The sequence below is a fragment of the Pollicipes pollicipes genome, unplaced genomic scaffold (assembly GCF_011947565.3).
Source record: "Pollicipes pollicipes isolate AB1234 unplaced genomic scaffold, Ppol_2.1 Scaffold_5724;HRSCAF=6776_pilon_pilon_pilon, whole genome shotgun sequence".
NCBI lineage: Eukaryota > Metazoa > Arthropoda > Thecostraca > Pollicipedomorpha > Pollicipedidae > Pollicipes > Pollicipes pollicipes.
This window is the reverse complement of record NW_023596746.1, coordinates 35,870,061-35,884,490: the sequence shown is the minus strand read 5'-3', so window position 1 is coordinate 35,884,490 and position 14,430 is coordinate 35,870,061. Positions and strand designations below refer to the sequence as shown.

Genomic DNA, 14,430 nt, shown 5'->3' with positions numbered 1-14,430 from the left:
CGGCGCCGCGGCCGTCGTCATCAGCGGTGGGCCAGCGCTCAACCGGCTTTCCGAACGGATATCGCCTTGCCACATCGGATGCAACTGCAGCCGATCCCGCGGGGCTCGTTCTGGAGCGCCTGGTAGTCGGGAAAATAGCGGCACTACCGTCGCTCGGTGTGAGCACGGTGGACCGTCCGAGCAGGCAGCGGCCATGCAGGTCAGCGGCGGAAATTGCCTATGCTGCAACTTATGAAACGGCACAGAGGCGTCAATTTTTTGTAAGTTATTAGGCAGCCCATCCGGAGGCCCGACAGCCTACTCACCCGCATTTTTTCCTCACCGGATTTAGCCCACTATATTTTGATTAAACGCACTGTATGTTTTTCAACCTTGTTTAATTTATATAAGTATTCAATTTAAGCAGTAAACGTTCGATTTAGGAATGGTGGAATTAGTGCATAGGTAAGCTTACCTGACGTAAATTACGTTCATGCCATGTTATGTTCATGTGTACCCGAGTGCGTGCTCGCCACGCCCGAAACGTTTAAGAAGCTGACTTTGCGGAGCTGAGTGGGACTTAAACTTCGGGATCCGGGCGCGTGTCGGTGTTCCAAATATCTGAGACGGGCAGTTCTAATTCATAATATTTGTACAGTTCAGCTTTAGAGCCTGGCATGAGCAGCTCTTCGCAATGCACGGCAACACATAAGATGCATGGCTTCTGACACCTGGCTTGAATGTCTTTATCCCTGTCTTTCTGCAGGTCTGAAAGATTTATACAAGGGCTGAGCCAGCAATTCTTACCATTCATAAATATAACTGATCCCACCGTTAACGGTGACAATGCGCCAGATGTGCCGCCGGACACACGTGTTCGGTTGGAGGGTTATGTAAGTTGACTCCTTTGCTGCTCAAATCACCGACCAGACTATGGCTCCTGCAGCGTCACCTGGTATGTGTTCCTGGGTGCCTCCCTCGCAGTACCCTCTCATTGAGGGAAGCAATGCCGGCAGACATGCCACCGACGGAGAGCGTCTGGACGATGCTGCAACCCCCGTCGCTGAAATCGGCGGGCGTCAAAGGACAACCGGAGAGAAATATTGCCTCGCAGCGCTACGCGCTCCTTCCGCACCGCTGCGAGCACCTTCCGCTGCTCTACGCACACCTTCTGCAACGCTACGCACACCTTCTGCAGCGCTACGCACATCTTCCACTTCGTAACGCACACCTTCCGCTGTGCTATGAGCGCCTACCGCCGCGCTATGAGCACCTTTTGAATCGCTACTCAGCTGTTCCGTATCGGCGCGCGCATCTCCTGCAGGCACACGAGCACCTTCCGTGGGCGCAGCGTCATTAATAACAGGTACGTGCTGGTAGCGGTATACCCCATGGCACAGACTCTGCTGCCCAAATTCGAGTGCCGCTGGGCGACGGATGAGCAACCTAGATCTTGCATCAGAGAAACTTGGGCCCGTGTAACGGACGGCACGGTCCATTATTCGTTCGTCCAGACCTTGCTGAACCCACCGTGCATCCCCTCTCTCCCCATGTTCGACTTCTCGCTGCTGCGCCTGGACCTCACCATCGTCCTCGACAGCCGAGTGGCTCCCGGCTGGGTGCCACAAGCCGGCCAGACGTACTCCGTCGTCACAGCTGTGGCCAGCCGGCTTCGGCCGCACTGGTGCCAACGTGCCGCAGGCCAACACCCTCCTCGAAGTCGTGCTGCCCGTCTGGACGCAGCGGCGCTGTGCGCAGGTCTGGAGAAGACTTCTGTGTAAAAGTACGATCTGCGCCGGTGGGCTTCCCTCCGGCGGCAAGGACGTCTGCAAAAGCGACAGCGGCGGCCCACTGGTGACGTCCGTCTCCGGCCGCTACACGCTCATTGACACCGCGTCCTTCGTCAACCCGTGCGCCATCCCCAAGATTCACGGGTCAGGGCTGTTGGCGGTTGGTGAAGATGATGGGACAACACCGGTCGTAAGGAGAGTGCTAGTATGGCAGTAAATGGTTTCACTGCAACATCAGCATCCATGAGACAACGCCGACACTCGGTCATGTTCGGTGTTTATGCTTTTGTAAGTTATGCCGTGGGTATTTCGTGGGACCCCACGAATCTTTTTTCTACCTTGGCATAATGGTACTCTCAGGTCGGTCTTAATGTGTGCTGAACTAGTTTCGAAGCGTGTTTTCTATGTGACGTACGTTTTATGATATTCATCCGCTCCTTGTCAATAGCAAATGTGTTCTGTATCATTAACTATCTTCACGAAAGTTCTTAGAAAATAAGTCTTTCCCGATAGAGTTGTTAGTCAGGTGACCCATCTTCCAACCTACTCAACTTTCATGGGCGGGGTCTAATCTCTTCTGGTGCTCGCTTTTGCGCCTGACAGGCATGGCGTTTGGCCAGTGACATGGGCCGCTTTAAAGCACAGATAACGTCACAGGGCAGAACGGTTCCATGCCGGGCATTGCGGCAAGCTAATTTGTCTCCACCAAACTCTGCCGTTGACCTGGGATTGCACGATCGGATTGCGAGAGCCGGAGCTCAAGAACCGGAGCCCATGCATCAAATAGTGCTTAGCATGATGTCGGACCCCAGGAATAAATCCATTTAAAAGGTTTGAACCGTCTTTACAAAAGGTAGGCACCATGCAACGTCGGTTTCCGCTGTGCGTATAAGCTTTGTGCAGACGATGACGTAAAATGGCAGACTGAGATAGTTCTCTGTAAGATTTGAGACGAGCTTTTGGTATCACGAGTGGGACATTTGTTCGGAGTGTCATCTTTGTTTGGTGTGTTAGTATGCACATAACGTTTCTGTCAGGTAATTGACCGTGTCCGCGTTTCACAGCTGATCCGGTGTTAATAGAATATTGATGTTAGGATTTGCTGAAGAACTAGTGAGGACAGAAAACCAGGGTGCGAAGCTTGCAAGACAATCATGAGGATCCAGGAACAAGGAGTGGGGGTTAAGAAACAACCACCGGGAACCCGAAACCAGGGTCAAGTTTTCCTGAAGAGGCATTGAAAACCAGGAGCCACCATTGGGAGCCGGGTACGTTTATGTCCAAGATCAGGGCTGACGGAAAATGGATTTGTTGCAGGTGCCGCCGCTGTTTGCCACCCGATGGCGCGGGTGTCTCTGTTGCTCGAGACCGTTCCAGCCAATCGCCAGAGAGGGAATTTCCACTGACGTGGATAGTGGCTATCACGACAAAATAAATCATATAAAAATCTTGACAACCCATAGCCAATCGGTAAACTGAAAGCCCCAGGCATTGGTGTAAGTTTTTCGATCGGTAGGAGGCTCATCCGACGACTTAGCATAACCTACCCGAAACCTGATTTCTCCACGTCTTTCGGGCACTTCAATTCGCGTTGTCGATGTCCAAGGTTTCGATTAATAATTTTTAAAAATAGTTTGACAGATGGAACGCAGCATTTTGAGAAGCTTAGAGTTGATAATAATTCACCTAGACCATTTTACGTTACGAACCACGATAAACGCTTTCAGAATGAGTCATCGACTTCGAGCGTTCCGAAATACTACCGTCTTTGCCCAACAGTGTGCTGCATTTTTTGTAACCTCTCGCCCGAGCCTCACTAGATGTGACCTGCTATTGTATGGAGGGGAAATGGCGACGGTATGATGGTCGTTCGCGCGTTGCACAATGGTGTTTGCATCCGTAAAAAGTTGTTCAGTTTAAATTTGTCTACCTGTTTCACATCTTTCCAACCCTCGTAAAATCAATGGAACTGTATGATTATACACTTCGTCGTGACGTGCATTTCAATCCCTGGTGTGGTATGCCGTCTAACCAACTATATCAGGGTCCACGCCTTTCTTGCTCGGAGGGCTCAGGCGGCGCCTCGATGTCATTTAAAGGTAGCTGGCCAAAGACAATGAAGCTTAGTACAACTCATTTGAGAGCATCAAGCCCGTGGAGGCATTCCAGAACGTCATGGTCACCATAGGGGAAAAGGACTGACGGCTGGTTGAAATGTCCTGCGCAACTAGCTACAGCTTGTTGGACAAAGCATTCAAGACGCCTTGGACAAGGCTGACGCCTTTTTCGACACGTTCACATCGGCGACAGCCACGGCGACACAGTCAAGAGCACAGCAGCAGAAGGAAAAGGGGAAGTAGGGGTATCCCGACTCGTGACCAGAACATGACAACAGGCAGATTTTGACTGGCGGGAAGGAGTGAGATGACGCTTGTAAACCTGGATCTGTGTGGAGCAAACAAAGGGCATTGTGTCTGCACTCAGCGCAGCTGTACATGTTTTATAAAGCCCAGCGTAAATTTGCAAACCGAGTATCTGCTCCTTCTAATTAAATTGTTTGGTGCTTTACTGCGTTATGATTTGTTATTTAAATACCTATGACACAATCACTATACTATCTGCACGTAAAAAACATCGACGTGTAAAGGTGTATACTTTGCGTGCTCTAACAGCTGAAGTATTGTAATATATTCCAAATGTTATAATATTTTCAGCAACTGAACCGATATACTCTATCAATATTCTTTGCACCAAGTTGTGCCAACGCATGAGCATCGTAATGTTTTGCCGATCCATTTGACTGGCAGATTTCATAGATAATCGTGCTGCCACATCACGCGGTAAAGTACTCGATAACACAACATGACCACAGTCATGGGTGCGTGATGTAGCATCATATCTACGATTTCATAGTATCTACACAACGCACTGCGACCTCGGCCATAAATAAAGCAAAGCCACCGTCGGGCGCCGACGACAACTGACTCATAACAAGCGGTGACTGATCCACAAAGCAGGAAGATGAGCGTACTAGATCCTGGAAAACACCGCCGGTGTTAAAGCGGCTTGAAATACAGTTTATGCTATGCAACGCACACATGTGCACCCACACGCACCCAACCACACACTAACGCAACACCCGAAAGACAGCATCTCATATCACAACGGGCTCTCCAAACACATCACTCCACTTCGCATGATAATGACAACTCGGAAATTGGTTGCTGAGCAAATGTCAATGACCTTGACAACCGAGTCTGGCCATCTCCTGTTCCCTGTGCCACACGGTTAGTTTTGCACGCCAGTTCCAACAGTGAAAAGTATGTTTGTGTATGCCTTATATCGTGGCATGCTGTAAAGACGTTTTCTGATCGTGCTGACATTGAACGGTTCATCAGATGTCCGCATAAACTAAACATTAAATATCATACCAAGGGACGTATGGAAACGTATGCATTCTACCGATTCAAGGTAGGAAACAGCAAAAGCAGCCAACAAGAAACGGCATCAGTTCCTGTCAACACAAGGCGGGCCGAAAAATACCGCGGTAAAATAATCCAGTAACGTCATCTCGCCGGATCGCCAAATTTCAGCTGGTCCATTTCAAAATCGGTAATTTGAACGCGCCTCTGCAACGTACCATAACTTTTGACACAAAAGTACAAAAAAATTTCAAGAAAAGACACAGCGAACTTTCAAGAAAATTTCAAAAAATTCAAGAAAAGGCACAAACAATTTGATGAACCACTTCAATGCGTCCAACAGCGAACGCGGGCAGACCTAATTGCTCACACACACACACACACACACACACACACACACACACACACGCGCGCGCGCGCGCGCGCACGCACGCACGCACGCACGCACACACACACACACACACACGCACACACACACGCACACACACACACACACACACACACACACACACACACACACACACACACACATTGGACACGACTGAATGATCCGGTTGCAAGAAATACTTACAATATTTCGGTATTGTACCTGAAACAATGATGTCACACAGACGGCAACAAACCATTCCCCGACGACGGGGCTGCTAGGTCTCTGCAATCTTTTATCAATGTAAATATATCAATTCGCGCGGCGAAAAATCCTTCATGGTGTAATCATATTCCTATTTCGTAAACACTAGCAAGCTCATCCGCAATTTCGGAGACCCGCGATCGACTTCTGATCAACAATACGTAGACCTTCATCAAATACTTGAAGTGTAACAAGGAAGACGGCCGACGTAACACACATACGTAAGGGACAGAAACTTCAAGCAGATTCAACATTGCATGGAACGGTCATATCTAGTTCAGAGACGAATACTTACCGCCACATGAGGACTTACTGCGTCCCTGGCAAAACAAATGCAGTGATTCCATTTGTGTTCATAACACTTGTGATGTTACGCTTCTGGTCTTTGTACGACCTTTCCGTTACAACGCACGACAATAAAGAAGACGCATGGTTGCACACATCTGCCTTGAATGTCATTATGCATGTCTTTTTACACGGCAGAAAGATTGATGTAACACCTGAGCTACCAATCTTCGGCGTTCATAACTCCAACTGCCGCACATGGACGCTGTCAACGGAGGCAGTGCACCGGATGCGCCACCTGACGTCTGTACTCGGCTGGAGGGGTATATAAGCAGACTGAATCGCTGCACAGATCACCGACCAGTTATGAACACCTCTGTCCTGACGTGGTGTTTGGTTCTGGGCGGCTCTCTCGCCCTACCCTCTCATTGGGGAGAGCCTGCAAAGTTGGTAAAGGAGTTAAGACCGTCTCCGCTGCCAGGTGTATACCTGGATGCAGCACATCTGCCACTGAGGCCAGTCTCTGACGGTGCAGCAATGATCCGTCAGAGCATTCCCGCCCGGCGGACGCTTAACGAGGCTTCCAACCGTAATGATGTCTTACGGCTCCGTGCTGGTCGATATCACATAAAATCTCCTGGCTATCCTAGCAATTATCCCGATGCGATCTTAGTCGACTACCCGATAATACGAGGCCAACAAGACCAGGCCATCCGCATCAAGTGTCCCGAATATGACATAGAAGCACATGCATCATGCGCAAACGACTGGCTCTCTATCAATGGACGCAAGTACTGCGGAACTGGCAGCATCGCCGAAATGAGTAGCACCTCGCTGGACATTGAGTTCAGGGCTGACAGCCACGTGGAGGGCCGCGGCTACCTCTGCAACATCACCGTGCCCGCCGCCGACTGCTGTGGCCAGGTCAACCGGCGCAGCAGGGTCGTGGGCGGCACCGAGACGGGCGTCAACGAGTACCCGTGGCAGGCCGGCCTGGCACCTCCCGGTGGCACGCGCACCTTCTGCGGCGGCAGCGTCATCAACAATCGGTACGTGCTGACGGCGGCACACTGCACGGAAGAGAAAACTGCCTCCCAGATCCAGGTGTTGCTCGGCGACCATCGGATCGGTGTGCCGGACGGTGAGAGCCGCTACTCGGTCGTCCAGATCCTGGATCACCCGCAGTACGTCAATGTCACCATTGGGTTCGACTTCTCGCTACTGCGCCTGGACCGCAACATCGTCTTCGACAGCCGAGTAGCTCCCGTCTGCCTGCCGCAAGCCGGCCAGACGTACGCCGGCGTCTCGGCTGTGGCCACCGGCTTCGGCCGCACTGGCGTCAACATGCCGCAGGCCAACACCTTGCTCGAAGTGGAGTTGTCTGTCTGGACGCAGGCGAACTGTAAGAGGGTCTGGAACCAACACCTGAAAGACAGCATGATCTGTGCCGGCGGAGTGTCCTCCGGCGGCAAGGGCGTCTGCGAAGGCGACAGCGGCGGCCCGTTGGTGACGTCCGTCTCCGACCGCTACGCGCTCATCGGCATCGTGTCGTTCGGCTTCCCGTGCGCTAGGCCCAACGTTCCGGACGTGTTCGCACGCGTCACGTCGGTCCTCTCATGGATCCAGGAGAACACGGCCGACGCTGCGCTCTGCGGCTAGGCCCCGCACCGGACCGAGACGGGCCCTTATGGAGGTCAGAGGGAGACCACTCACGGCCCGTGTTCCGACGTGGGTCACGACGAGGGGTCACCAAGAAGGATACGGCTGTTGGGGGTTGTGGAAGCAGTTGGGACGGTACGGGACGTGACACAGTGGCTCAGCATAACGGAATCAGCCTCAGAGGCGCATAGTATGCCTGGCACAATGCCTGCGTTCAGTCTATTGTTGGGTTTTATATTTGTTGATCTATGCTACTGGCATTTTTGTAGCCCCATGTGCTATGTGGTTTTCTAATTTCCCCTTCATCGTAAAAAACACATTTCAGGCTGGTGTCAACGTGTGCTCGATTTTAGTTGCGAAATATATTTTCTGCATCCCTCACAAACATTTGAGAACCTTCTGTGGAGTCCGTCCCTCTATATAGGCCCTAAAAACGAGCTACAAAATTAACAACCTGTTGGCAGGGATGGTAAAAAATGTATTTTGTGTCTTCGACCTGAATTTCTGCGATCTTAATGGTCGCCAGCTGCTTAACGCCATACTAAATGACAAAAATGGCAATGGCGTGCATGCCCAGCAACGTAATTAGAAATCGGCGTATCACCGAAAGCCTCTTTTGTCACCGCAACTTGCACTGTCATGCACAAAGCCGAAGCGTTCATTTACACACTATCATTCAACTAATGTCAAGATATCTGTTGCTGCGAAGAATGCAGGCACACCGGCCCAACACCATGGGATAGTTCAATCACGAAGGCGGTCTTCCGTTACCCTCGGGACTTACCGTGTCCTCGCGTTAAAGTTCCATTTACGGCTGAATTGCTATCCTCGACCGCGAAAGCAAAACGGCGAAGGACCTCGACAGCCAGGGTGGCTGAGTGCACGACAAAATTATAGCCGGTGGCAGGTAGTACTGAGGGAGGACGTAAAACGTTCAGGCCTGCTCGAAGCTCAGTCTCCTTACGGAAACTACGTGTGCGCTCCGAGCCCGACCCCATTCATCACCATACTCTCCAACATACTTAAGGCATGCTCCAAACCTGGCGCGGCATGTGTTGTCTGGTGGGCACCTTTAAATGCAGCACAACAGTAGTTTGTACAGGTTTAAAATGGATTTCTGGGCTGCCTGGAAAGAAAGGAGCAATATATTGGGTTTGGTGTCGGGCTCTGATTGATGTGAAGGCGTCTTCGCAAGTGCTGGACAAGAGGTAGTGGGGGCGTACTGGAAGAAGAATGCATCGGAGTTGCGGAAAAGGGGATCACAGAACTACTTGAGGAATGCAAATGTCGGTTGTTTCATATTTCTGTCATGCTGAACAAAACACGCACACCCAAAAAAACAGTAACTCACATTTTACATTTACACCTTTAAACATTTACACATTTTTAATTTACATATGCAGCCCACCTTTATAACACTGTTGCATGCTTTGACGAGTCGAAGGTACCAGAAATTCCGGGCTCAGGCCTTATGATTTGAACAATGAGATGTGGGCGGGCATGTTGCGGGCGGGCATGTTCAAGCATCTTGATGTCATTCGTTTCAGTAATACATTCTGAAAAAATTAGCGTTTTCAGCCAAACATGGTATGACCTTGCTCGCTTTTTTAATTCATTTCGACCCGCCCTATTCAACAGTAATGAGAACCTCACTCTATTCAACAATAATGAGACCCCTTATTTCCTTCCGACCAAGGGGCCTCTTGAGTAGAACACCAGCGGTACATTATCGTTTCAGGTCAAGGGCTAAAGGGCCATTCCGTCCGATCGCGAAGTGTCTTCTGGCTATCATTCTGGTGGCACGGGGCGGGATCTCCTGGTCCATCCGGAGACCGTTAGAAAGGTATAGTATATCATATTGTTCCCATCCCTGACACGGGAGGCCATATGGCCCGCGCAGTTAACCCCGAATTAGCACAGGAGCCCCCCACTGACGCAGCAACATCCCCGATCACTGCAGGTAGTCCGATAGTTGTCACATAGACTTGAGTTCCGTGTTTTTCTGTGTTCTTCAGCGATATTGAGTACTGACTGACTGCATGTTGCAGAGGAAATGGGGTTCCTAATTTGTATTAACATAACTAGTTCATGTTCGTCTAAAATGCTCAAGATCCTGTCAAAGAATTAATTAAGTAATAAGAAAACAATTACTGATAAGAAAACTACGTAATGTGGTGTTGAATATGCGTGCTCGCAAGTCATAGCAATAACAGCCTCGACGCCCGACGTTGCAATCTCCAGGCCGTGCGACGTCGGCCTTGCGGCTGTAACATTAAGTGATGGCCAATGAGCAAACGAAAAAGATGAAGCATCCTAAGGGAGATGGCTGGGGAATTAGGTAAATCGGCATGTATGTTTAATGTAGTGCAAAATTAAGCCAAATGCAACATCACTATAAAAAGTAGAAGGCCAGCTAACATTGCTGCCCACCTCCCCACACCTTGAAAAGTGGGGGGAGGGCAACGCCCCCTGCCCCCCCTCCCTGTTTCTCCGCCCATGCACAAACATGCTTTCTACTGTTGGACCTGGACCTGGCGTGCAAAACTGACCGTATTGCACAGAGAACAGGACATGATCAGACTCGGTTGTCAATGTCATTGACATTTGCTCAGCAACCAATTTCCGAGTTTGTATCACGGGTAATGCATCTTGAAAAAGTGCTTCCATCCAATTGCAAGTATTATTTAGACCCTGAAACGCTTCATTTGGGTCAGTGCTTTAAATAGCAGTTCCAACACATAACTTTTGGCTTCTCATCAAGTACCACAAAGTCTCATTGCTATATCTCTGTATGTACGACAAAAGCCTCCATCCTGACATCAGGCCGGTTTTTAGCCCAGGTACCATCCTGAATGCCCCACAGCATTATACATTATTCCTCTGTCGTGGTGCTAAGTATATCTACGTATAGGATGTGTGTAGTATCTATGCATATATATATATATATATATATATATATATATATATATATATATATGCGTGGTTCTTGGTATAAGTGTATGGAAGGTGCACCAGAAAGAAAGTTGAGGAAACATACTAAATATTGAGCTCTTCGCCATACAATCACACCTCAAATGAAAGTTATAAATTTCCTGCTGTTGTAGAGCGTGGGGCACAGCTTTATGATTTAACTCATGATACAATTATGCTGTCGACTCAGTTTTGCATATGCTTTGAGACTGTTCATTTGCACGGAGTGGATGAAGAAATGAATGGATGGATGGATGAATGGATGGATGTGTGGATGAATGTACGATGATGAACGCACAACTGACTTATAGAATCGCTGATAACATTCAACTAGCGTAGAAGATATTACTTTATCAGGCTGTAGTCGTCGCTAATTTAATTATTGGAAAGTGTGGTGACCCCACCCTCGCCCCTCCCCCCCCCCCCCTGCCTGACTGTTTGTAATATGGGCTTTATGCAGCTAAGAGTTCGGAAGAATGAGTTGCTTATTGGAGTAATGCAACCTGGCATTATCATGCGAAGTGGAGCAATGTGTTTGGAGCGCCCATTGTGACATGCGATGTTGCCTTTCAGTGTTGTGTTTGTGTGTGGTTGGGTGGGTGTGGGTGTACATGTGTGCGTTACATAACATAAACTGTATTTCAAGCCACTTTAACGACGGTGGTCTTTTAGGATCTAGCACGCTCACCTTCCTGCTTTGTGTATCAGTCACCGCTGCTTATAAGTCAGTCATCGTCGGCGCCCGACGGTAGCTTTGCTTTGTTTATGGCCGGAGTCATAGTGCGTTGTGCAGATACTATGAAATCATAAATATCATGCTACATCACCCTTCCATGACTGTGGTCATCTTGTGCTGTCGAGTACCTTGCCGCTGCCTTGATGCGGCAGCACGATTACCTATGAAAACTACCAGTCAAATGGATCGGCAAAACATTACGATGCTCATGCGTTGGCACAACTTGGTGCAAAAAATATTGATAGAGTATATCAGTTCAGCTACTGGAAATATTCTAACCAATTGCAATACATTACTACGCAAAGTATGCAAATTTACACGTCGATGTCTTTTACGTGCAGATAGTGTACTGATTGTGTCAAGGGTATTTAAATAATAAATTATAACGTAGTAAAGCACCAAGCAGCTTGATTAAAATGAGCAGATACTCGGTTTGCACATTTGCAGTAGGCTTTGTAAAACGTTTACAGCTGCGCTGAGTCCAAACGCAATGTACACTGTTCACTCCACACAGATCCAGGTTCACAAGCGTCATCTCACTCCTCCTTCCCGCCAGTCAAAATCTGCCTGTTATCATGTTCTGGTCACGAGTCGTGATACCCCTACCTCCACTTTTCCTTCTGCTGCTGTGCTCTTGGCTGTGTCGCCGTGGCTCGATGTGAATGTGTTGAAAAGGCGTCAGCCAGCGCCTTGAACGCTTTGTCCAACAAGCTGTAGCTGTTGCACAGGACAAGTCAACAAGTCGTCCGTCCTTTTTCCCTATGGTGACCATGACCTTCTGGAATGCCTCCTTGGGCTTGGTGCTCTGAAATACGTTGTACTGAACTTCATTGTCTTTGGCCAGCTACCTTTAAATGAGATCGAGGCTCTGCCTGAGCCCTCGGGGCAAGCAAGGTGTGGTCCCTGATATAGTTGGTTAGGCCGCATACCACACCAGGGATAATACAAAATGCACATCACGACGAAGTGCATAATTCATACAATTCCATTGATTTTGCGAGGGTTGGAAAGATGTGAGACAGGTGCACATATCTAAGCTTAAACAGTCTTTACGGATGATGAAAACACCGTTATGCAGCGCACGAGCGACCACCACACCGTAGCCATTCCCTTCCATACAACAGCAGGTCACATCTAGTGAGGCTCGGGCGAGAGGTTCCAATAAACGCAGCTCACTGTTGGGCAAAGGCAGTAATATTTCTAAGCTTGCGTACATGCAACGGTACTGCGGGCGGGTTGTCCATATCACCGTGATCAACATTTAGCCAAGGTATGGGCGTACAGAGCTTGCCGGTGCGAAAATCCCCGAGAGTTCGCCTGTATGCCACGGGCGGTTTGTTGCCAGCAGAGTCGTGTGTTTCTGCGTATGTGTCGCCAGATGTCGTTGGGGCCAATTTATTGTTGTTTTCAGCGAGGCTCTATCGCTCTGAGGTTGGAGATGGCAGGGGGTCGCATCGACCCTCTAATTAGTGGGCGTTAAGAAAAGGGGCCAACCGGGGCGTGAGTCAGCGATGTTATCAAGCAAACAGTGGTAATGTTGTCAATACACGACGTTCCAAGCTGCGCTTATTTTAAGGATAAATAGAGACTGAAACGTCGGGAATTGGTCCAGCAATAATAGTCGTTCAGCAGTGTTTGCTGGATAACTCAACTTAACCAGTGCCTCCTGGCATACTGAAAGTTGATATCTATCGACGTGGGAGCTTTGAACTTATGATATTTGACAGCTGACCCGTTAGGTCAGTTCAACCGAGGTCAAATTACATTTGTGGCTTGGATATGTCGCGGAGTAAAGTGGGATGAGGTGAAGCATGTAGAGCATTTACTATCAGGTAGTAACGTGGGGTCACCTGGGGTCATCCGATGACCTGCTATACCCACTTCCCATACCCACATACAATAGTTATGGACCGCAACGGCAGTGGTGAACACAGCGCCTGGAAGTCTATGGGCGTTACTGTGTGAACTTAACATCAAAGATCAGACCTGTGTTAGGTTGAAATATTATGAGATTGATTTGCCATTGCTTCATTACCCTTTTTTCACAGATTTATATCGGATTCAAATCATAGTTTTCTTGTGTGAGTTTATTCTTTGTTCACTCACATCCCAGTTCAATGATGTATTTCTGACTTTAAGGGCGTCAATGTGTGAAACCCTTTAGCGTTGACTGACCCCAATTTTGCATGCGCTTAGGTGTTTCGACAAATAAACAATTCATTAACCGTCAAGTTAAAAAAATTTAGGGTAGATTTCAAATGATCAGTGGCAGATTCAGGGGAGGGCCACGGGGCTTCGCCCTCCTATTTCAAATGATCAGTGGCAGATTCAGGGGAGGGCCACAGGGCTTCGCCCTCCTATTTGGCCCAGAAGGCGTCAATGGACTCTGAACGGGCCATCCCTGCCCGCAAAAACGCATTTTTTAGCACAACACGCAGCAAACTTGAACGTCTTTAGGCCTCAGACGAGCAACACGAGTCACAAGCAAAAGTAAAGGGCCTACGAGCAGAACAAATAATTCGTCCCTAGTTGAGAGAGTGGTGATTGGGATTTTATTTTCTGGAGAATTTGAAGGATTTGGGGATTTGGGGATTTTTAGGTCCATTACAATGCCTAAAGGCTCTACGCTGTTCCCGGGGCCCTATATGTCCTTTTACAGGGTTATCAGATCGCTAAGGCACCTTCCAAGTTGCCCTTGATTTACTTGAATTTGCTCGGAAGGCCCTGCGCTGTTGTCGAGGCTTTTCTGCTAGCGTGCCGGGGCATTCTTGCCGATCAGTGCCTCTCGCGGATTCTTAACATTCTCCGGAAAGGCTCTATATGCTATAGCCGGGGACTTAATTTCTCAATGGAGGACCCTGCGCTCTTGTCGGGGCCCATCTGTAAAACTGTCCGGGCCAGTAGTAGATCCAGAGCGGGGTTGAGGTAAGGACTATGCTCACTACTCTTGTGCCCCGC

General features: G+C 49.0%; 1 protein-coding gene across 1 annotated transcript; it reads left to right on the top strand.

Moving 5' to 3' along the window:
* The first annotated feature begins 1,529 nt into the window (after positions 1–1,529).
* LOC119102997 (chymotrypsin-2-like) lies at positions 1,530–7,766 on the top strand. The gene is made up of 3 exons (XM_037226445.1): positions 1,530–1,598; positions 1,681–1,913; positions 6,917–7,766. Exons 1-3 carry the CDS (start codon positions 1,530–1,532, stop codon positions 7,764–7,766), a joined length of 1,152 nt encoding a protein of 383 aa, XP_037082340.1.
* Positions 7,767–14,430: the final 6,664 nt, after the last annotated feature.